Here is a 24842-nt window from a genome sequence, read left to right as displayed (position 1 = left end):
AAATGAGGACAGTCTCTAAGAGACCCTGGGACATTAAACACACCAACATTTGCATTATAGGGGTCCCAGAAGATGGCAATGCTCCCATTGCATTCAGTTTGTGTTCTCTCTTTTTTTTGTTGTTCTTTCTCAAGCTTTCATCAAGCACAGTAGAAAAGCTTTTTATACACATATTATATATACAAATAGTATGTAAAATATAGTTTAGAAAACTTACGAGTTTTTGCCTAGCCTAAAAAATTATGCCATTTTGAGTCTACTTGTTTGACTCAGTAAAAAACTTTGATATAGTTCCATGTATTTTGTCATTTAGTATTCATGCTAAAAGTCTAAAAAGACAATTATTTTAGGGATTTTTTTTTCTTAATTTGAATGAAGCTTGAAACTTCTAATCCATTTCTTAGAATATAAGGAAATACTATGTTGTTTAAAAATAAAAACATAGGAGATTAATGTGATACAGTATTATTAACTAAAGTACAGATTTTGTTCAAACTTCACAAAATTTTATGCTGCTGCTGCTGCTGCTAAGTCGCTTCAGTCATGTCCGACTCTGTGCGACCCCACAGACGGCAGCCCACCAGGCTCCCCGGTCCCTGGGATTCTCCAGGCAAGAACACTGGAGTGGGTTGCCATTTCCTTCTCCAATGTGTGAAAGTGAAAAGTGAAAGTGAAGTCGCTCAGTCGTGTCCGACTCTTCGCGACCCCATGGACTGCAGCCTACCAGGCTCCTCCGTCCATGGGATTTTCCAGGCAAGAGTACTGGAGTGGGTGCCATCGCCCTCTCTTAGGGTACACTATCTTTTTAATTTTTTATTCAAGATTCCACATTGTATTTAGTTGCATTGAGCAGCTTCAGCTGCATGCAACCAAATCTGGAAAATTCTCTTTTCATTTTTATTCTCTTACAAATATTTTCTAATTTTCCTTGTTTCGGCTTCTTACATACAGCCATCGTTTAAAAGTGGACATTTAACTTCCAAACACATGGGGTTTTAAAAGTATCTTTGATATTAATTTCTCACTTAAAATGCCTTCTTCTCTGTAATCACCCTGTGTGGTTTTTCAGTTTTCTAACTTTATTGAGGCTTTCAATATCTAACTCAAAGATCTCTCTTAGTAAATGTCACACTGTACTTGAAAATATGTGGGTTATTTTCAAATATCTTTTGGTACTGTGTGAAAATTGTACAAATCTTAATTACATTAAATTGGTTCACAGTGCTTTTTTCAAGTCTACTATATCCTTCTACCTCTCTGTATATTCATTCTATTAATTTTTGAGTTTGATACTGAAATCCCATCTAAAAATCTTAATTTACCTACTTAGAAAAAAAAAATAGCAATATATGTGGAAATATATGTAACTCTGTTCTATATTTTCCAAATCTCCCGTAATGCATTATCATACCTTCATAACTTAAAAAATAAAAAAGATTAAAAAAAAAGTAAGTGCATTTGGGATAGAAAAGAACTTGTTTTAACTTGCATCCTGTCTAAATTTTATATATCTATATATACACATAATTATTAAATCCCTCTATATACTTTACATTTAACTCAGTAAAGTCGGAATAAACAGTAAACTTAAATAAAATTAAATGGCATCACTGACTTGATGCACATGAGTTTGAGCAGGCTCTGGGAGCTGGCGATGGACAGGGAAGCCTGGCATTCTGCAGTCCATGGGGTTGCAAGAGTTGGACATGACTGAGCGACCGAAATGAACTGAAAATTAAATATAACAAGCAAGGGCTCCGTACAACCCCCATCTGTCACTTGCTCGGGGCTGAGTCCTGAGGCACAGTGGGGTCTTATACCTTCCCCACAACATAGTCACCTGCCCAGGTTCAAAGCCTGACTCTGCTGTGTGACTCTGAACTAGGTTAATCTCCTTGTGCCTTGTGTACACGTAAAAAGAGGAAATCAGGAAGCTTAAGGAAAATAATACGGGCAAAGCCTTTAGAGAGGTACCTGGCATTTACACAGTAAATGGCAGGAAAAAACATGTTAACGATCAGGAAATGTTCATGTTGCAAAGCTGTGTTGTTTCCAGGAAGCCTAACGCAATCGTTTCTCTCTTTTTTTTGATTGGTTATGTTTAAAACAATGGCTGTGATTCTCTAATCTTCATTATAAATTTGTATAAAATGGAATTCATTATATATACTACTCAAGGTCCATTCATCTTTTTTTCCCTGTATTCTTTTTCCAGCATTAGATACACGCATCCTGCTTTTTGAAGCAGGATTTTCATGCTGAAAGAGCTTCCTAGGGAATTCCCAGGCAGTCCAGGAATCAACTCTGTGCCCAGGTTCAATACCTGGTCAGGGAACTAAGATCCCACACACTGTGTGACACGACCAAAAAAAAAAAAACAGATTCTTATCAGACTGTTTTAGGCAAATTAATTCAAGTGTAGAGGCAGTTAACAAAACTGTCTAGAGAGGAGGTGCTAGGGTGGCAATGGAATTCAACTTCTGTAACACAAAAAATAACACTCGAGGGCAAGTCCACCTATGGTTTCATGGGTGACATCAGTATTTTCTACTGACAAAGCCATTTTCTGTATGACCACTATGTAAAATTTCCTGACTGCATACTTTCTTATGGGACAAAGGCTAAGGAAGACAGTAGGTTTAAAATATACTTTTTCCCCTACTACAAAAGTAATCAGGCTTATTACTGAAATTTCAGAAAGAAATATAAAGAAAAAAATCAGCCATAATTGTAGAGAAAAACCTGCTACATTTTGGTATACATCTTTCCAGTGTTTTTTCTAAGATACTTATCTTCATAATTTCAAACCCTCCCCCAAAAAATTACATTCCATTTTACTTAGTACTATAGTGATAGATAGATAGTGAAGTCGCTCAGTCGTATCCAACTCTTCGCGACCCCATGGAAAGTAGCCAACCAGGCTTCTCCGTCCATGGGATTTTCCAGACGAGAATACTGGAGTGGGTTGCCATTTCCTTCTCCAGGGGATCTTCCCGACCCAAGGATCAAACCCAGGTCTCCTGCATTGTAGGCAGACGCTTTACTGTCTGAGCCACCAGAGAAGTCCAATATTTCATTGTATTGGTACTTTAATAATTTCTTATTATTGGACATTGAGATTATTTCCTTTACTTTTCAACGTTAATCATAAACAAAACACTTATACCTTCTAAGAAGCTTCTTTCAGCTTCATTCAAGGGTCACATTTTACACACTGCCAAGTACAGGAAAAAATAAATCAATGTGATCACAGGAACCACAGGTGCCTGCCTGAGACCACCTTTTATGACTGACAGTGAGTTCTGTAACAGAGAAGTATAAAAATAAGGAAGACTTTAAAATGAAAACTACCTTCCCAGAACAGTGCTATGGATGTGCAATAAATGTTACTGACAAGCAAAGTCTAATTAGGAAAATGAATTTTAACTGTCTCTATAAAGATAAGATTAAAAATATAAAATAAAAAAAAACCTCTCACTGCTAAAAACTTGTCAATGAGGAAAACTTGGTGACAAGTATTTGAAAACAATATTTAGTAAAATACATCATGCTCCTTATTTAGATATGGGCAGCTGTGTCAAGTGAGGTACATGTTGTAGCAGGGGGCTTGCTTTAGTTAAGGTAAGAACAAAAACTCCCACAGCTTTAATGTTTAAATGTTTCCACAGCCAACAGGAAAGACTGCAAGGATAACTGGCTCCTGAAAAGAAAAAAAAAGTTGCTGCCATGTCCAGTCAGTCCTCCTCAAAACTGTCAAGGTCATCAAAACCAAGAGATCTGGAAGACCGCCACAGCTAAGAGGAGCCCAAAAAGACCTGACAGGTGAACGTGACGTGATGTCCCAGGTGACATTCTGCAACAGAAGACATCAGACGAAATCAAAGTGCACCTGTTTGTTCATGGATTTATACAACAAATGTGTCATATTAGCAGTTCATTGACAGAATGTTAATAAAGGGGGAAGAAACTAGGTGAGGTTCTCAAATGACCTATCTTCTCAATTTTTCTGTAAACTTAAAATAGTTTAAAAATTCAATTAAAAAATAATTTGGATCAATTTTTATCTTATATTTCAAACTTCTGACTCCAAAATAGAACTGTCAAAAACCAAAACACAATCGTATCTTTGATATAAGAATTTTAAACTTAATGACAAAATGAGACCAAACAGGCCCACTTCAACAGTTGTTACCGGTTATGTGAGAAAATCTACTGTTTGCCTTTTGAAAACACTTTAATAAGTTTTTACCAAAACCTCTACTGATTTTATAATTGCCTCTTTAAAGGTTGAGCACAAAGAGAAACCACTTCTGCATAGACCCTAGATTTACTCCTATTGAGTCAAGCCTTTGCAAAAATAAGTTCCTTTTTTACCACTGTGACTCTCAAATTTTGGGCCTCAAGTAGGCTCCAAAATCACTGCAGTGACTGCAGTCATGAAATTAAAAGACGCTTGCTCCTTGGAGGGAAAGCTATGACAAACTTACAAAGTGTATTCAAAACCAGAGACATCACTTTGCCAACAAAGGTCTGGAGAGTCAAAGTTATGGTGTTTCCTTCCAGTAGTCATGTAACAATGTGAGAGCCGGACCACAAAGAAGGCTGAGCGCCAAAGAATTGATGCTTTCAAACTGTGGTGCTGGAGAAGATTCTTGAGAGTCCCTTGGACAGCAAGGAGATCAAATTAATCAATCCTAAATTAGGAAATCAACCCTGAATATTCATTGGAAGGTCTGATGCTGAAGCTCCAATAGTTTGGCCACCTGATGCAAAAAGACCCCGATGGTGGGAAAGACAAAGGGCCCGAGGAGGATGGGGTGACAGAGGATGAGATGGTTGGATGGCATCCGACTCAGTGGACGTGAGTTTGAGAAAACTCAGGGAGATGGTGAAGGAGGCAAGCCTGATGTGCTGCAGTCCGTGCGGTCACAAAGAGTGAGACACGACTGAGCAAATTAACAACAAAAACAACCCCTTTAAACCCTTAAAAATTTAGGACCTCAAAGAGTTTTATTTTAGATAGGTTCTGTCTATTCATTTTTGTTGCATCAGAAATTAAGATTTAAACAAATTCATTTAGTAAGCAAAGAATTGGTGAGTAGTTTTCTTTTGCCAATCTCTTTAATGCCTGGTTAAATAGAAATAAGCTGGATTTTCATATCTTATGCTATCTGTTGTAGTATATGTTGTTTCCATTAAAGTATATTAAAAAAAAAGCTGGTCACAGTTAAACATTTAGTTGAAAAGAAGTTCCCTTGAGCCTGCTGAAAAGGTCCAGTGAACTCTCCAAGAGTCCTCTGCCCTCATCTTGGAAACAATTGCCCAAACAGACCCCTAGAGGGTTCCCCCTTCAGTCTGTCCAGATTTTAAAAGAAGTCCTTTAAGTGTCTTCTCCATCCACTAACAACGATTTCTTGACCAGTGTAATGCCAGTATTTTTAGAAAAGGTACATGGCAACCCATCTCCCCTAAAGTCCTAACACCAAAAAGATCCTGAAAATACCAATGCAATCATTTGCAAATATACATGGTCTTTAATAGTTGTACTAAGAAAATAAGTACCAAGAGATAAAAACTTCTGTTAAAATTATAACTCCTATAGATAGGGGCTGGTAAAAAAAAAAAAAAAGCCAGTTTTCACTTTTACACAACTTCTTGTTTAAAATAACATGTTTTAATTTCTGAATAAAAAGTATTTGGAAGGGAAAGCACTGTTTCTATGGACCATCTCTTAGTAAATGAAAATACATCAGAAAAAAAAAAAGAGAGATACATATCATGGTATTTAGTTATTAAGCGCTAGTCTAAATAAGTTCCTTTTTCAACACTTTTAATAAAACTTGGGAAATAATACTCTGCATTTACAAAGGCCTCTAATGACTTAAATTTATTATTGTTAAAACCATATGAAAATATAAAACAATCCTCCCATTAATACTGCTTTTCAGACTTCAAAGACAGTTTCCTCCCAGGTCCCTCTGCAGGAACAAGCTAAGTACAAAAACCCCCTTGATAGGTGACTACCAAGCTATCTGGAGCAATTCATACAGATTTTTGGCATGTCCCAAAAGTCTCATAAAGCCTATAATATAATGGAAGGACCCTTTTAAAATTCACAGAGGAAAAACCTCAGCTCAGTTCAGTCGCTCAGTTGCAACATCTGACTCTGTGACCCCATGGACTGCAGCACTCCAGGCTTCCCTGTCCATTACCAACTCCATGAGCTTACACAAAACTCATGTCCATTAAGTCAGTGATGCCATCCAACCATCTCATCCTCTCTCATCCCCTTCTTCTGCCCTCAATCTTTTCCAGCATAGGGTCTTTTCCAAGAGTGAGTTCCTCGCATCAGGTAGCCAAAGTATTGGAGTTTCAGCTTCAGCATCAGTCCTTCCAATGAACACCCAGGACTTGATCTCCTTTAGGATGGACTGGTTGGATCTCCTTGCAGTTCAAGAGTCTTCTCCAACACCACAGTTCAAAAGCATCAATTCTTCTGTGCTCAGCAGTTCAACTCTCAACACCCAGGACTTGATCTCCTTTAGGATGGACTGGTTGGATCTCCTTGCAGTCCAAGGGACTCTCAAGAGTCTTCTCCAACACCACAGTTCAAAAGCATCAATTCTTCTGTGCTCAGCAGTTCAACTCTCCCATCCATACATGACTACTGGAAAAACCGTAGCTTTGACTAGACGGACCTTTGTCAGCAAAGTAATGTCTCTGCTTTTTAATATGCTATTTAGGTTCATCATGGCTTTTCTTCCAAGGAGCAAGCATCTTATAATTTCATGACTGCAATCACCATCTGCAGTGTTTTTGGAGTCCAAAAAAATAAAGTCTCTCACTGTTTCCATTCTTTCCCCATCTATTTGCCATGAAGTGATGGGACTGGATGCCATGATCTTAGTTTCTTGAATGTTGAGTTTTAAGCCAACTTTTCCATTCTCCTTTTTCACTCTCATCAAGAGCTTCTTTAGTCCTTCTTCACTTTCTGCCATTAAGCGTGGTGTTATCTGTGTATCTGAGGCTATTGATATTTCTCTCAGCAGTCTAGATTACAGCTTATGATACATGCAGCCCGGCATTTTGCATGACGTACTCTGCATATAAATTAAATAAGCAGGGTGACATTATACAGCTGTGACATACATTACAATTTGGAACCAGTCTATTGTTCCATGTCCGGTTGTTTCTTCTTGACTTGCATACAGATTTCTCAGGAGGCAGATAAGGTGGTCTGGTATTCTCATCTCTTGAAGAATTTTCCACAGTTTGTTGTGATCCACGCTGTCAAAGGCTTTAGCGTAGTCAATAAAGCAGCAGTAAATGTTTTTCTAGAACTCTCTTGCTTTTTTGACGATCCAAAGGATGTTGGCAATTTGATCTCTGGTTTCTCTGCCTCTTCTAAATCCAGCTTGAACATCCAGAAGTTCATGGTTCAAGTACTGTTGAAGCCTGGCTTGGAGAATTTTGAGCATTACTTTACTAGCATGTGCTGCTGCTGCTGCTGCTGCTAAGTCGCTTCAGTCGTGTCCGACTCTGTGCGACCCCATAGACGGCAGCCCACCAGGCTCCCCGGTCCCTGGGATTCTCCAGGCAAGAACACTGGAGTGGGTTGCCATTTCCTTCTCCAATGCATGAAGTGAAAAGTGAAAGTGAAGTCGCTCAGTCGTGTCCAACTCTTTGAGACCCCATGGACTGCAGCCTACCAGGCTTCTCCACCCATGGGATTTTCCAGGCAAAAGTACTGGAGTGGGGTGCCATTGCCTTCTCTGACTAGCATGTGAGATTAGTGCAATTGTGCAGTAGTTTGAGCATTCTTTGGCATTGCCTTTCTTTGGGGTTGGAATGAAAACTGACCTTTTCCAGTCCTGTGGCCACTGCTGAGTTTTCCAAATTTGCTGGCATATGGAGTGAAGCACCTTCACAGCATTATGTTTTAGGATTTGAAATAGCTCAGCTGGAATTCAATCACCTCCACTAGCTTTGGTCATAGTGATGCTTTCTAAGGCCCACTTGACTTCACATTCCAGGATGCCTGGCTCTAGGTGAGTGATCACACCATCGTGGTTATCTGGGTCATGAATAACTTTTTTGTATAGTTCTTCTGTTTTATTCCCCTGGAGAACGAAATGGCAACCCACTCCAGTATCCTTGCCTGGAGAATCCCATGGACGGAGGAGCTTGGTGGGCTACAGTCCACAGGTCGCAAAGAGTCAGACACGACTGAGCGACTTCACTTTCACTTTCTGTTTTCTTGCCACCTCTTAATATCTTCAGTTTCTGTTAGGTCCATACTATTTCTGTCCTTTATTGTGCCCATCTTTGCATGAAATGTTCCCTTGGTACCTCTAATTTTCTTGAAGAGATCTCTAATCTCTCCCATTCTATTGTTTTCCTCTATTTCTTTGCATTGATCACTGAGGAAAGCTTTCTAATCTTTGCTATTCTTTAGAAAGGTGTAGCTTCTCTTCTTCTCTCAGCTATTTGTAAGGCCTCCTCAGACAACCATTTTGCCTTTCTGCAGTTCTTTTTCTTGGGGATGGTCTTGATCCCTGCCTCCTGTACAATGACATGAACCTCTGTCCATAGTTCTTCCGGTACTCTATCAGATCTCATCCCTTGAATCTATTTGTCACTTCCACTGTATAATCATAAGGGATTTGATTAGATCATACCTGAATGGTCTGGTGGTTTTCCCTACTTTCTTCAATTTAAGTCTGAATTTAACAATAAGGAGTTGATGATGTGAGCCACAGCCTGCTCCCGGTCTTGTTTTTGCTGACTGTATAGAGTTTCTCCATCTTTGGCTGCAAAGAATATCATCAATCTGATTTCGGTATTGACTATCTGGTGATATCCACGTGTAAAGTCATATCTTGTGTTGTTGGAAGAGGGTGTTTGCTATGACCAGTGCATTCTCTTGGCAAAACTCCATTAGCCTTTGCCCTGCTTCATTTTGTACTCTAAGGTCAAACTTGCCTGTTACTCCTCCAGCTATCTCTTGACTTCCTACTTTTGCATTCCAGTCCCCTGTGATGAAAAGGACATCTTTGGGTGCCAGTTCTAGAAGGTCTTGTAGGTCCTTCATAGAACCATTCAACTTCAGCTTCTTCAGCATTACTGGTTGGGGCATAGACTTGAATTACTGTGATACTGAATGGTTTGCCTTGGAAACGAACAGAGATCATTCTGTCGTTTTTGAGACTGCACCCAAGTACTGCATTTTGGACTCTTTTGTTGACTATGGTGGCTACTCCATTTCTTCTAAGGGATTCCTGCCCACAGTAGTAGATATAATGGTCATCTGAGTTAAATTCACCCATTCCAGTCCATTTTAGTTCACTGATTCCTAGAATGTCAACGTTCACTCTTGCCATCTCCTGTCTGACCACGTCTAATTTACCTTGATTCATGGACCTAACATTCCAGGTTCCTATGCAATAAATATTGCTCTTTACAGCATCAGACTTTACTTCCATAACCAGTCACATCCACAACTGGGTGTTGTTTTTGCTTTGGTTCTGTCTCTTCATTGTTTCTGTATTTACTTCTCCACTGACCTCCAGCAGCATATTAGGGACCTACCAAGTTGGGGAGTTCATCTTTCAGTGTCCTATCTTTTTGCCTTTTCATACTGTTCGTGGGGTTCTCAAGGCAAGAATACTGACGTGGTTTGCCATTCCCTTCTCCAGTGGACCACGTTTTGTCAGAACTCTCTACCATGACCCATCCGTCTTGGGTGGTCCTAAGGGGCATGGCTTGTAGTTTCATTGAGTTAGACAAGGCTGTGGTCCATCTGATTAGTTTTTTGTGATTGTGGTTTTTCATTAAGGATAAGAAGCTTATGGAAGCTTCCTAATGGGAGAGATTGTGGGGAAAATTGGGTCTTGTTCTGATGGGTGAGGCCGTGCTCAGTAAATATTTAATCCAATTTTATGTTGATGGGCAGGGCTGTGTTCCCTCCCTGTTGTTTGACCTGAGACCAAACTAGGGGTAATGAAGATAATGGTGACCTCGTTGAAAAGGTCCTGTGCAATGCCAAACTCAGTGCCCCAACCCTGCAGCTGGCCAACGCCAATCCACGCCTCTGTCGGAGACTCCTGAACACTCACCGGCAAGTCTGGGTCAGTCTCTTTTGGGGGCGCTGAAAGAAAGATCCTAAGAAAGCTAAATCTCTAGAACAAATTATCTTCCCCTTAAACAGGCTGACAATACAATGGTCAATCATGAAAATTTAACAGGAAAGCACTATTCATTTCAGGTCATAGACATCTTATGGTCACTGAATGAGTCTGCAAGAATTTCAGATCCTTCTCCGCTGTAGTGATTTAACTGGTAAAAATATTACTTCAGTATGCCTATACCAAGCCACATCATGATCCAATAGCAATTCTGCAGTTTTTGAAATTATTTAATAAGTAGTTTTGATTTAAAGTTAAGAAAAGATTACATACTTCAGAAAGATTACAAAAATGATCTGTCAGGGAAAGGACTTTAGGAATGAGGTTGGACTCTGCCCCCTCAACCTGCACTTGGTAACACCCAAACCAACCTGGGCACCAAGCGCAGGGAAAGTTAAACAGCCCACACCCTATCTTTAAAGCCTTATTAGACCTGTGAACACCTGCTCTACACTACACTTTCAGTACTTGACAAACTGGGCTCTCCTGGAGATTCAAAACTCAAGGTCAGGAAAGGGACAGCAGTGACACTAGAAACCAGCCTGAGCCTAGGAGAAGATACTCAAGATGAATCTTTGTTCTGATGTTCTAGCTCAAGTTCCGTTCCGTTCAGTCGTGTCCGACTCTTTGTGACCCCGTGAACCGCAGCACGCCAGGCCTCCCTGTCCATCACCAACTCCTGGAGTGCACCCAAACCCATGTCCATCGAGTCAGTGATGCCATCCAACCATCTCATCCTCTGTCGTCCCCTTCTCCTCCTGCCCTCCATCTTTCCCAGCATCAGAGTCTTTTCAAATGAGTCAGCTCTTCCCATCTATCTCAAGACACATTTACAATTGTACAAAAAAGAAACATAAATAGTAAGCCATACATTTAATTAAAGCAAATATTTAACAGCTTTCAATCCTGCTGCAATTAAGATATATTAACTATAAATCTAATAACAAAAGTGGAAATAATTTTAGAATATGTATGATCCCTAATAGCCATATTCAAAGCAAAGGACTAAGCTTGAACCTGAATTGGAATTGCTAGGAAGCTGCTCTGTTCACCCCACTACCAATCACCTAATATTTACAGAAGGATAACCGGACTGTCTATTCAATATACTCGAATTCTGACCATGCTTCAAGGCTAGATCTTCTGTATGAAAGATTAAAGGATGTAATATTACACAGGCAAGCTCAATTTAGGATAGTAGATACAGGTCTTATGTCCAAAAATCTTGAATTTATCTTATGACGTATCTCTGTTACTGCTGTACAGACAGCACTATCTTACTTCTTTGACACGTACTGCCACATTTAATACTCAATTTAGGAATTCCTGGAGGTTCAGTGGTTAGGACTAGGCGCTTCCACCACTGCAACCCAGGTTCAACCCCTGGTGAGGAAACTAAGATCTAGCAAGCCGAGCAGCGTGGGCATAATAATAAATCTGATTTATTTATTATGTGATTATGATGCACCCGACCCCAAAATATGAGTAAATTCCAGCCTGATAAAACTGGTCCTCATTTGAAGGGCTGCCTGGTATCAATGGGACACGCACTATTAGATCAGATCAGTCGCTCAGTCGTGTCCGACTCTTTGCGACCCCTTGAATCACAGCACGCCAGGCCTCCCTGTCCATCACCAACTCCCGGAGTTCACTCAGACTCACGTCCATCGAGTCAGTGATGCCATCCAGCCATCTCATCCTGTCGTCCCCTTCTCCTCCTGCCCCCAATCCCTCCCAACATCAGAGTCTTTTCCAATGAGTCAACTCTTCGCATGAGGTGGCCAAAGTACTGGTGTTTCAGCTTTAGCATTAGTCCTTCCAAAGAAATCCCAGGGCTGATCTCCTTCAGAATGGACTGGTTGGATCTCCTTGCAGTCCAAGGGACTCTCAAGAGGCTTCTCCAACACCACAGTTCAAAGGCATCAATTCTTCGGTGCTCAGCCTTCTTCACAGTCCAACTCTCATATCCATACATGACCACAGGAAAAACCATAGCCTTGACTAGACGGATCTTTGTTGGCAAAGTAATGTCTCTGCTTTTGAATATGCTATCTAGGTTGGTCATAACTTTCCTTCCAAGCAGTAAGCGTCTTTTAATTTCATGGCTGCAGTCACCATCTGCAGTGATTTTGGAGCCCCCTAAAATAAAGTCTGACACTGTTTCCACTGTTTCCCCATCTATTTCCCATGAAGTGATGGGATCGGATGCCATGATCTTCGTTTTCTGAATGTTGAGCTTTAAGCCAACTTTTTCACTCTCCACTTTCACTTTCATCAAGAGGCTTTTGAGTTCCTCTTCACTTTCTGCCATATGGGTGGTGTCATCTGCATATCTGAGGTTATTGTTATTTCTCCCGGCAATCTTGATTCCAGCTTGTGCTTCTTCCAGTCCAGCGTTTCTCATGATGTACTCTGCATATAAGTTAAATAAACAGGGTGACAATACACAGCCTTGATGTACTCCTTTTCCTATTTGGAACCAGTCTGTTGTTCCATGTCCAGTTCTAACTGTTGCTTCCTGACCTGCATACAAATTTCTCAAGAGGCAGATCAGGTGGTCTGGTATTCCTATCTCTTTCAGAATTTTCCACAGTTTATTGTGATCCACACAGTCAAAGGCTTTGGCATAGTCAATAAAACTCCTCTATTATCTACTTTCCCAGATTTTAAATGGAGAATTTTACAGCTGTGTCTAGAGTTGAGACTTGAGAAAATCATCGCCAAGAAGTCCTGTAAGTCTGAAATATAGACTCAACAAACCAGCTTTTTTCTCTCCTGGGCTTTCCAGCACATTCCCTGCAGCCTCCATCTAGATCCTCTTCATTCCTTGTATGTTGATGTTTCTGGGGGTTCGAATGACTCTCACTCTCATTCTACATTCCTATCCCTCCCTAACTCTGCCCTAACCCAGTCTTCCCAGATACCCCAGGCAGCCCCCTATACTCTCTATCCACCTCCATATATGCCCAACCCTAATACCTTCAATCATTCCATATACAATTTCCATTACTTGCACACATCCTACTATATAATCTAGTTGCTGATCTTTCTCACCAGTAGATTACAAGCTTCCTTAAGTCAAAGTTGTACACTACAGAACCTTAACAATTCCTGGCACTTACTGATGTATCAATAAGCCTACTGAATGGAACCTGGAGCCAACCCCAAGGACCCAATCCATTTCTTCATTCACCAGAGCTGACAAAAAAGGATTTCTCAGTTTCCTATAGCACAGCTGAGAATTCCTATTAATTCAAAGTCAACAGGTAAGAAAATCCCTTACATTAACATTGCCTAAACCTCATCATCCAGTCCCATCACTTCATGGCAAATAGATGGGGAAACAGTGGAAACAGTGACTGACTTTATTTTTCTGGGCTCCAAAATCACTGCGGATGGTGACTGCAGCCATGAAATTAAAAGACGCTTACTCCTTGGAAGGAAAGTTATGACCAACCTAGACAGCATATTCAAAAGCAGAGACATTACTTTGCCAACAAAGGTCCGTCTAGTCAAGGCTATGGTTTTTCCAGTGGTCATGTACGGATGTGAGAGTTGGACTATAAAAGTGCTAAAGAATTGATGCTTTTGAACTGTGGTGTTGGAGTAGCCTCTTGAGAGTCCCTTGGACTGCAAGGAGATCCAACCAGTCAATCCTAAAGGAAATCAACCCTGAATATTCATTGGAAGGACTGATGCTGAAACTGAAACTCTCAATACTTTGGCCACCTGATACGAAGAGCTGATTCACTGGAAAAGACCCTGATGTTGGGAAAGATTGAGGGCAGGAGGAGACGGGGACGACAGAGGATGAGATGGTTGGATGGCATCACCAACTCGACAGATGAGTCTGAGCAAGTTCCGGGAGATAGTGAAGGACAGGGAAGCCTGGCATGCTGCAGTCCATGGGGTTGCAAAGAGCTGGACAACAACAAAAAACAGACAAAACAACACGGTGCTGCGCTTTGGTATCGTGTAAGGACAGCTTCTATTATGATTTTCCTGCAGTGTGTCAGGATAGCCAAAGGGAACCAAAGGAAGATCACACTCTCCTTCCCAAAAAGCCCAGCTAATTTCTGGGATCCACTGGTCACTGTGTATTAGAAGAACACTGAACTCAGAAGTAAAAAGCCAGTTTGGAATTCCCCAGTCAGTCCTTTAAAAGCTGTGTCACCTTAGACAAGTCACTTAACTTCTCTCAGTACATCTTCCTTTAACTGTTCTCGGATTCTGGGGCAGTCCTGTGGTGTGCTTTCACTGTTGTGGGCCTGGGCTCAATCCCTGGTTGGGAACCTAAGATCCCACAAGTTGCACGGAATGGGAAGAAGGAAAAAAAAGAAAAAAAAAGTCCTACCTTAGCAGCATGAACTAAGTTAACAGAAATGTTTTTTTACTGAATCTATTGGAAAAGGGAACCCTTGTATACTGTTGGTGGGAATGTATTGATAAACTGATGCACTTTGGAGAACAATATGGAGAAGGTTCTCTAAAAACTAAAAACAGAGTTACCAAGGATCCAGCAATCCCACTCCTGGGTAGATATCTGGAGAAAAGAAACTTCAAAAACATACACGCAGCCCACAGCAGCATTATTTACAATAGCCAAGAAATGGAAGCAACCTAGATGTCCAACAACAGATGAATGGATAGAGAAGATGTGGTACCTACATACAACAGAATACTACCTGGCTATAAAAAATAATGAAATTATGCTATTTGCATCAATCTGGATGGACCTAAAGATTATCGTACTGAATGAAGTAAATCAGACAGAGAAAGACAAGTATCATATGATATTACTTATATGTGGAATCTAAAAGATAATGAAAATGAGTCTATGTATAAAACAGAAACAAGATTCACAGACATAGAAAACTTTTGGTTCAGTTCAGTTCAGTCGCTCAGTCGTGTCTGACTCTTTGCGACCCCATGAATCGCAGCACGCCAGGCCTCCCTGTCCATCACCAACTCCCAGAGTTCACCCAGACTCACGTCCATCGAGTCAGTGATGCCATCCAGCCATCTCATCCTGTCGTCCCCTTCTCCTCCTGCCCCCAATCCCTCCCAGCGGGTATAGGCAATACAAATAATGGTTAAGAATACTGTGTGGGCTCACATTAGGCTTCTCTACTTAGTAGCCAGGTGACCTTGAGAAGTTTACTTACCCTCTTTATGCCTCTTCATGTAAACTAGGGCCAGAATTATCCCCATTTTAAAGTCAGGTTAATGGAATAAAACCTTGAAAACAGTCATGACCCTCAAGTCAGGAAGCTCAAGGATAATAACTAGATAATGGAAAACATACCAGAAGTCAAACGTTTGTATTCCTGCTCCACGATCTTTTCACAAAACCTCTATTCTCTGCAAGTTTTCATTTCCTAACTAGCTAATGGTTTGGTTTAGTCACTAAGTCGTGCCTGACTCTTGCGGCCCTATGGACTGTAGCCCACCAGGCTCCTCTGTCCATGGGATTTTCCAGGCAAAAATACTGGAGTGGATTGCCATTTCCTTCTCCAGAGGATCTTCCCGACCCAGGGATCAAACCTAGGTGTCCTGCATTGCAGGCAGATTCTTTACCAACTGAGCTACTAGCTAATACCAACCTTCAAAAACAAATTACCCTGGATCTTAAACCAAATTTTAAACCCTGTTCCCCTAAAAAAAATTTTGATGAGCAATTATCCTAAATATTCATTGGAAGGACTGATGTTGAAGCTGAAACTCCAATACTTTGGCCACGTGATGCAAAGAACAGACTCACTGGAAAAGACCCTGATGCTGGGAAAGATTGAAGGCAGGAGAAGGGGACGACAGAGGATGAGATGGTTGGATGGCATCACAGACTGGGTGGACATGAGTTTGAGCAAGCTCCAGGAGTTGGTGATGGACAGGGAGGCCTGGCGTGCTGTCGTCCATGGGTCGCAAAGAGTTGGACACGACTGAACTGAACTGAATTATCTATTTCATAAGTCAAAGATATATTTTACATATGGAATACAGGTAAAGTCACAAGGTTATTAGAGAAAAAAAACAGTTACTAAAAATAGTTATTAAAAAAGAAAAAGTAGTTATAGAGAGGAGCCCAGAAGAAGGGGCTGCCTTCTAGTGTGACTTTTAAAAACCCCAAACCCATACCATACACAAAACCCTGAAGCCAGCCCTCCACTGGAAAATCTGGTAGCTGTTCTCAATTTGTTCAAAATGCATCATTATATTGGATAAGAGCCTCTCTGGGAGAAGAAAAAAGCTTGGAATATCTGGAATTTTACCAAAGGGGGTTACACTCCAAAAATCCTCTTTGCAAACCTTGCTCATCATGAGCCATGCCCGCACCTCCCTTCCTGCAGATAAAGATATCAGAGCACAAACCCTGAGACAGCCTTGCTCTCCTTGTCCAAGTCAAAGCCTGGCAGGGATGAGACGGTCCCATCTGGTATCACCAAATGATGAGCTGGTACAACCACACAGAAAATTGGGAGGATCTTGCCTTAAAGACCTTGTAATTATGTGGTTTTGATAGGATTTGTTCTTTGTCTCTGGAGCTACAGGAGTGGAGTAGATGGCCACATTCAGATACCTGTGTGCCTCACAGGAACACATGCCTAACAAAAGCCCCAGCCAAGTGCTAAAAAAACACATTCAGGTTTGAACTTAGTTCTCTAACACTACAATTTGATCAAGCTGAGGTGGCAAGAATTAATGTAGGAATGCACAAAAGTCTGCCTAGGGCCACACGAGGAACACAGCTGGGAAGACAGAGCTCAGCCTAGCTACATGTTCTTAATTAAAATACTCAACATTCAAAGGTTGTAAAACTTGGTACGTACACCAGTGGACTGTGTCTTAACACATTTAGAAAACAGTACTGATAATATATTTGAACAACAAAAGTGAGAAATCCAGATTTGTATGATTATATAGCAATTCTAATGAGCTTTATTTTTAAAAAGTTTGCTATTTGTCAGTAATAGAATAGAACATACTCAGGCTCTATCCTGAGGACCAAAATAAGCCTTCCCTACCACCCGTTCTACCTTTCTCCCCACTTCACTAGTAAGACTCAATTCTACTAACCATCCTGTCAGGAAAGCACTGGGACTATTTAAATTATGTTAGATAAAATAGAATGCTCTCCATCGGCAGGCAGGGCTTCCACAGCATCAGAGCCATCCCAACACAAAGCTTTCCAAATACAAACTCCTCCCTGTATAACACACATGCACTGCAAATTTTCTGAAATAATTTCTAACAGCTCTACCTGAAAAAAAAAAAATAAATAAAAAAAACAAAAAACATTTTTTTTAAAACTTCAATTTTAAAGAACACTTAGGTACAGAAAAGTTTTACCTAAACCAATAGAAGAATTACACTCTATATTCTGGTTTTGATGCTGGGCTTTTGACTTTTTCACTTTTTCAAATCCCTTCTCTGTAAGAGAAAATGAGGGATATGCATTTGGCCCTAACCCTTGTCTCTGTAAATCTGTCCCCAGACTCTTCTTAGCAGTTAGCAAACATAAGCTTTGGAATTTAAGCTCCTTGCAAACCATCAATTAATTAGTCTGGACAGCAGCCCTAGGTCAGTATCAGATCTTCTTATAGCAGGTAAGAAGGCATACATTGGGAAAAAATGACTTTGTCCAAGGTCATGATGGCGTTAGATTCAAGATTCTACTCACTCATTTTACAAAATCAACACTGACTCCTTCTTTTATATAACATAAAAAAAACCCCACATATACTCTCCTTGATAAAAGTTTATTTTTATCCCTGCTATTTCTTAAATTCTACATGTGTTGTAAAATAACAGATCTCCAAGTGAAATGGAATCAACAAGTTTAAAAAAAAAAAAAAAAGCCATTCATTATGTCTTCTGCCTAGGGATGTTTTAGTTTAGTGCCTGAAAAACAAAGTTATGGATGGGGGGGGCGGCGGGGCGGTGTAGGGCATGTAGACTTTAAGGGGATAGAAAACAGTTGTCAACAGCCTGACTTATAAATGGCTCCTTGTAAACATTTGGGGCCACCTAAATGCTCATCCCCAATTCTGCTGAAACAGTAATCGAACCACTGAAGCTGGAGTCAATCACCATCTTCACAGCAAGTAAACCTAATGACATCTGCCCAGCAACTCATCAGACCCTTGCCTCTCATCTCCTTCAAACTCATTTTCCAGAAGGGACTTGGTTCTGCTTCTCACTCACTCCCGACTCCCAGCTGCATTCTGTTGAGATGATGTCTGTCAAACGGGAAGATGGACCCAGAGTGGGCAAGGGCACAAGGGGCACCACCTCCCACCACCTGCCTCTGTGACCAGGCGCTCCCACAGATGCGCCACAAACATACCACAAGGCAACAAACCACTAGAGAGACTGAGAAGTCCTATCCCCATCCTGATTAGGCAGAGAGGCCATCTCTCCCTAACAGAACCTCATCCCTAACTGCCCAAATCTCACTCGCCCTGAGTACGACAAGAGCTAAACCAAGTTGTTCTCTCCAATTGAGGTCACTAGTTTACTCTCAATGCCAATGTTGCTACTCTGCCTTCTGCTCTCTTACACCCAGGAAAACACATAAAGGGACCATGTGGTGTATGCTTATTTTCGTAACTTAAAAAATTTCATTTATACTCTGGAAATGAAGGTTCTAGCAGAGCAAAGTAACTAGTCCTAAGTCCAGAAAGACAATTTAAACGATTAAAAACAATGTAACAGATGAACCGATGTGATGACTCTGGGCTACATCTAAAGGTGTATGGCAATGATGCTTTAAGTGGAGTGATCTATAATTAAAAGTTTGAATTTTTTTAAGACAAGAATGCGTTTAGTCAAGTTCTCCCATCCTACAATTACGGAACTAAGAGTCCTAGTTCCCCAGAGATGGCTTTACCCCATAGTCTCCATAAACTTGGAGGTCGAAAAAGCCAAGTCACCACTGAATTCATCCGATAGTTAATTACAGAAAAAGGAGCATTTTTAGAAGAATATTCTGCAGTGTACAAAGGTGTTATCTCATTTTCCTCTTTGTTAATCCCATGCTAGGACACAGCAGTTAATAAGTACTTAGGAAATCCTTGTTAAGCTGCATACAATTCTCATGTCTTAAACAAGTTTCTTGCAACTCAGATTTTAAAATCCAGTTACTAGTGTCTCAAACTCTTAAGTAATCCAAAGTAAATGAGTGGCCCAATGATATGGCAGGATCCACTCCAAGGAACTTATCAGTGTGCTTCTGATGACTCCTCTTCAAGGGGCCCAAACTTAGACATTTCTGATAGTACAGTCAGTCCTTTAGTTCTCAACAGGTATTCCACATAATTTAAAAAAAAAAAAAAAGGAGGCTGCAATGGTCTTCTAGCTCATAAAACAGGTATATTAGCATAATCCCCAAAGAATATATAATTCTCTTGGAAAGGAAAAATCAGACCACCAGCTCAATGCAAGGGCTGTACAATGGAGAAAGCAAGGTCCTTCCCGGTTACTGGTTTTTAAACCCAAAGATGGCCTCTGCCAAGAGATAAACAAGTAGACTTCGTGAAACCTAAACCCAGGAACCTAATTAATTAGCACTTTCATTTTGGGGCATGAGCTGTCCCTCTATCCTTTTCTATAGCCAAACTTTAATGTGGTCCAATTAGAACAACAATGAGAGGTTACAAAAGCCTACAGAAAGCTCCTATTTTACAGCACATAAACCAGATTCCTTCATTTTTTTTAATTGAATAGTTCACAATGGTATTTTTGCCTTTCTAAAAGAAAACTCTCTCACTGGCAGATTACTGTATGCCTATATTGAAGTATCCTAAATATCCTGGACTTTGTTACTGTCACCCAAACTAAACAAGTAAATGAGTTGACTACTGATCTATCAACCAGAAATAAAGAAAATTAAGTATCTTAGAGACAAAAAATGAAATTGACGGTTGATCATTTTCTCTAATTTTCCTTGTAGCTGTCTCTCAATAATGAACTCAATCCTCCAGTTTTAAATTGCAACAATTAACACTCTTCAAAGGCAATTCTCTCTTCATTCTGCTCTTTAAAAAAGGTTTAGACTGCATGTTTAAAAACAAATCCTATAACCACAGGAAGGGAAACTTCTCCACTGGGGGTAGGGACATAAATCTTTAGCTGCCTTGTATGTTTGTAATATCACTCACATTCCATTCTATGAGTCTATTAATTTGTTGATTGGTTAACTAAGAGTTAGATGGATATCTGAGGATCTGGGTGTGACCAATTTACCACTGGCAAAGTCAAATTTAGCTAAACACCCATCCACAGACTACAACAAATGAAGTTTGCTGTTACTTTAAGGCAGACACATGTACAAGCTAAAACTGTAGGACTTACTTAACCCAGCCTCCTATCAAGTGAGAAAAAAAAGTTCTTTTGAGAGGCATAGTTCTAAATCTGTCTTAAAAAGTGGTTACAATCTGGTTCAGGCTTTCTTCTGGGGTGGGGTGGGGGGGTGATGAACAAGCTCTAACAACTGATGATGGTTATAAGAACTCCATGAAAATACTAAAAACTACTGAACTGCAGTTTAAACTGAAGAACTGTATACTGTGAGTGCATATATATATATATATATATATATATATATATAAACAAAACTTTGTGGGTTTTTTTTTAATTGTAAATTCTTCCTTTGCTCAAGGATACGTCTATTGATAAGCTTTTCCCCCAAATGTTAAAAGGTTTAAGGCGGCAAAGAATCAGAGAGAAAAACTTCAGGACACCAAAGAAACTGGGAAAACAACAAAGAGGATGAGGCCAAAGTCAAGCAAAAGCAACATCAGGGAGAATGACGGGCAGGAATGAGGAGAGACCCGCGCCTGTCACTCAAACCTCCCCCACACACAGAGGTACACTTGCGTTCCTCCCTATTCCTCAGGGCAGAACCAACAGGCTCAGAGATGCTGACTGTTCAAAGTTTTACACCCTGGCTATAAAGTCAAAGGGATTAAACTAATGGCCACAAGAAGTTAAAAGTTGAAAAATGTGTCTACTGTGCCATCTGGGGTTTGACTTAAATCTCCGACTTCTGGATACCACCAGAGAAGAAATTTGTGGAATCTGCCTAGCTATGGCCAAATGATGTATGTTTGAGAACAACAGAGTAGCTTACTAAAGCCATCAAATATATTCCAATCAAGCTCAGGAGACTCAGAAATTCACTGACCAGCCAACTAGTTTTTGCCTAATAATTACACTCCTAAAATTAATCATCTCCAAATACCACAAAGTGACATGGAAATACAATTTGTCCTTAAAAAGAAATCTAAGTACATCAAGGAGGAAATGAAAATTTGCATTTTAAGGATAATAAAACCAAAAGTCAGATTACTTGTAAACTGAAGAAAGAAATCCAGGAAGCCAGAAACTTGATGTAATTTGAAAAATGATTTACTTCCATCTTTAAACTTGTAACTCAGGATTTGAGTAATGTCTTTTTGATTTATTACCTTTTATCACATTTACCTTACTATATTTCAAACAAATTTCTATGAACCTCAAGTTTTCAATAGCCAAGTAGTTTAGGACCATCACTGAGAAGCAGCTATAAATTGAAGCTACCTTAAATACCATTAATTAAAGATACAAAGGTTAAGGATAAAAAGAAATAGAAATACTTTGTAATTCTTCCCCTTACTTTGAAAAGTAAAATACCAGTAAACCCAATCCCCATTTTAACAGTCATTCGTTTTCCAAAAACTTAGTGGTCATAATCATCTAGAAACACAAGCATTACATAGCTATCACCATGGAAAACATTTCCTATCTCTTGGTTTGTTGTTGGTTTATTTCAACTATATGAAACAACTTGTTCACAGAAAACGGTTTCTAAAACAACCATTGCTTACATCCTCATCTCTTAAGAAGTCTTTGTTCCAACAAGACCCTTCTTTGAGAGCTACAACTTCTGGAAAGGTTTCTCTTTGTGGTTGTATCAACAATAAATATTCCCAAATTCTTTCCAATTGGCACAAGAGTTCTTAAACAAAGGAGGAAGCAAGCCTCCTCCACACAAAGGAGGTCTCCAAAACACAGCACTGGTTATGTTTGTGGAGTGTTTATTTGTGCCTCTTTAACACCCTTTCTCGGGCTGTGGTATGTACCACTCTCAATACAAAATGGTGGCCATCATGTCTGTCAGACATTCAGAATGGGGAAAGAGAAAGATTACACGTTTTGCAGGGCTTACAATTAATATTCTGGCCAAGATGAGGAAATGAGTAGCCAAACCTAAGCTGAGCAACACTACCTTTTTAGGAAAAGAGCCTCCCAAAAGGCACGGGGTAAGAGTGGATAAAGGGCTTACCCCAGCCCTAGTGCACCACAATACCAACATGGAGGACAACTCACTCCCAGGAAGCGACTGCACACATTTGGGTTCCCGAGAACTTACTCAAGTTGCCTAGTTTCAGAAGAGATCCCCACTAAGGCAAACGCACTCTTCACATTCAGCGTCCCTAACGCACGACACAAAGCTCCACGGCTACCTGTCGGCGCCCGCCCCCCTCTTGCAGAACTAAGCCCGGGGCCCCGATCCCCGCACAACTTCTGCAGGCCTCTGGCTCCAGCCGACGCGCACTTCCCCTCAGCAACGGCAAGCAACCGTGTCCACTTCTGGAGAGCGGGGCATCTTCTTCCAAACATCTCCCCCACACCGGCGGACCAGCTATTTTCGGAGGCAGGAATTTCACCTCCGTTTCAAACTACTCCAAGAAAAACTCCAGAGTATCCAGTGCGCGTTCCGCCCCGGAGGTCGGGGGCGGCGGGGTCTCCCGCGACACGGCCCCCGGGCGCAGGGCTACGCGCGAGCCCCGCACCTCCAACGTCACCACAAGAGCGAGCCCCGGGCGAGGGGCGGGGGGCTTCCCCCGAGGGGGCGGGGGCGCGGCCTCCGCGGCTCCTCGAAGCGTCCGGAGGCAGTTACAGCTCCGGCCAACGGTCGCGGGGCGTCCAACCGCCGCCAGGCCGCCTCGGCCCCGGCGGGTCCCGACGGTGGGCGGCGGGGGAGGGGCCGCGGCCGTTGCGGCCGTTGGGGCGACCTCGGGACCACCCCCCTCACGCCCACCCGGGCCGGGGCTGCCGCGGGCCGGCGGAGGCTTCCGAGGCTGACACCGCCCGCCGCGGGCGGCTCTCGGGCCGGAGGCCTGGCCGCGCGGGGGTCGCGGAGGGCCTTGGGCGGCCGCCCCCCTCGGCCCACGCGCACGCCCCCTCGGCCCGGCCCGCGGTCCCCCCGCCCGGCGCCGCCGCCCCAGCTCGCCCCCGGCCCCGAGGACCTGCCGGGGGTCTGGAGCGGGGCGGGGGGCCGGGGTCGGAGGGTGGGGCGCCAGGTGAGGCCGCCCGGACCGCCGCCGCCTCCACACAAAGGACCAGGGGCTCCGCCGCCATATTGAAAACTTTCCTCCTCGCGACAACTCGCGGGGCGCGCACCCCGCACCCCCGGCGCCCCGCACACGCGGGCCCCGCGCCCGGGGGCCCCCGCGCCCGCCCGCCGGCCGCCTGCTCGGCCGCCCTCGGCTCCCGCGGCTCCGGCGCACGGCCGCGACCTCGGGGCCGGTGCCCCCGCCTCTCCGTCCGGATCCGAACCCCGGCCCGGCCGCGCTCCGTCCGCCGCCCCCGCGCCCCGCGCCCAGCTCCGAGGCCCGGCGCCCGGCCCCCGCCGGCCGCGCGCCCCGCTCGAGACTCACCGGCGGCGGCCGCACCTTGCAGATCCCGGTCTGCTCGGCTATGGGCCGTATCTTGTGGATGAAGGCGAAGGGATCGGCGAACTCCTCCCAGCTGGGCTCGAAGACCGGGCACTCGGGCGGCGGCAGGAACTCCCCCAATGGGCCGGGACCGCCGAGGGCCGGCACGGGGCGCGGGCCGGGGGCCTCCATTTCTCGCGGCGCCGCGGACGCGGCTGGGTGGCCGGCCTCGGCCTCCTCAGACGCCTCGGCCTTCCTCCTCCTCCTCCTCCTCCTCAGATCCGGCTGCTCAGACTCCGACTCCGACTCTGACTCCGACACCGACCGACGACGCCGCGCCTCCCCAGCCACGCCGTGCGCCTCCGCCGCCACGGCGAGGAAAAGGAGTCCCACCCCACCCCCATCCCCACCCAGCCCGCGCCGAGCGCCCGCCCCTGGGCCGGGTGGGGCGGCCCCCGGGAACAGATCGCGGCCTCACGGTTCAGCCCAGCCGGCCTCCACTGACCGTTGACTGCGTGCCAGAGTCCCCTCCCTCCCTCAGGAAGTTACGAGGCTGGGCTCACGGGTGGACCCTGCGTCCCGCCCCGCCTCATGGGAGCCGCCCTGGTGGAAGTTCGCAGACATTTGGTCAGACCCCCGAGGGGCGTGGGGTGTCGGGGCCGGAGGCGGCTTTTCCAGGTAGAGGGGACAGCTCGAAGGTGACAACAGCCTAGAGGTGAGAAAACAGGAGGATAAGAAATTAGCACTCTGTACTAGGCCTGTGCACGTGCTCTCATGATGAATTTTTAATATACACAACAACCTACGAGGCAGGTACTCGTTTCCATTTACACATAAACCCAGCGAGGCGCAAGTTGATCAGGCCATTTGCCCAAGTTGCATATAGGCCAACAAGTGGTGGAGACACCACCTAACCGGAAGGTAGGGTGTTGCAGGGAAGAGTGCTCCTTGAGCAACAAGA

At 43.1% G+C, this 24842-nt stretch overlaps 1 protein-coding gene across 3 annotated transcripts in view; it reads right to left on the bottom strand.

Annotated features, from left to right (window-relative positions):
- The window catches only part of KDM5B (lysine demethylase 5B), a 71987-nt gene extending 47747 nt beyond the window's left edge, over positions 1-24240 (bottom strand). For 2 of the 3 annotated variants that reach the window (XM_055583195.1, XM_055583196.1), the window contains exon 1: positions 23885-24220. In XM_055583195.1, the coding sequence (XP_055439170.1) occupies positions 23885-24073 (189 nt within the window). In that variant the 5' untranslated portion in view covers positions 24074-24220. Of the gene's footprint in view, positions 1-23884 lie in introns of all 3 variants that reach the window. The other variant, XM_055583197.1, reaches the window with a different exon arrangement.
- Between the last annotated feature and the right edge of the window lie 602 nt (positions 24241-24842).

Source organism: Bubalus kerabau, chromosome 5, assembly GCF_029407905.1.
Source record: "Bubalus kerabau isolate K-KA32 ecotype Philippines breed swamp buffalo chromosome 5, PCC_UOA_SB_1v2, whole genome shotgun sequence".
NCBI lineage: Eukaryota > Metazoa > Chordata > Mammalia > Artiodactyla > Bovidae > Bubalus > Bubalus kerabau.
The sequence above is the reverse complement of the archived record's forward strand: the minus strand, read 5'-3'. Positions and strand labels throughout refer to the sequence as shown.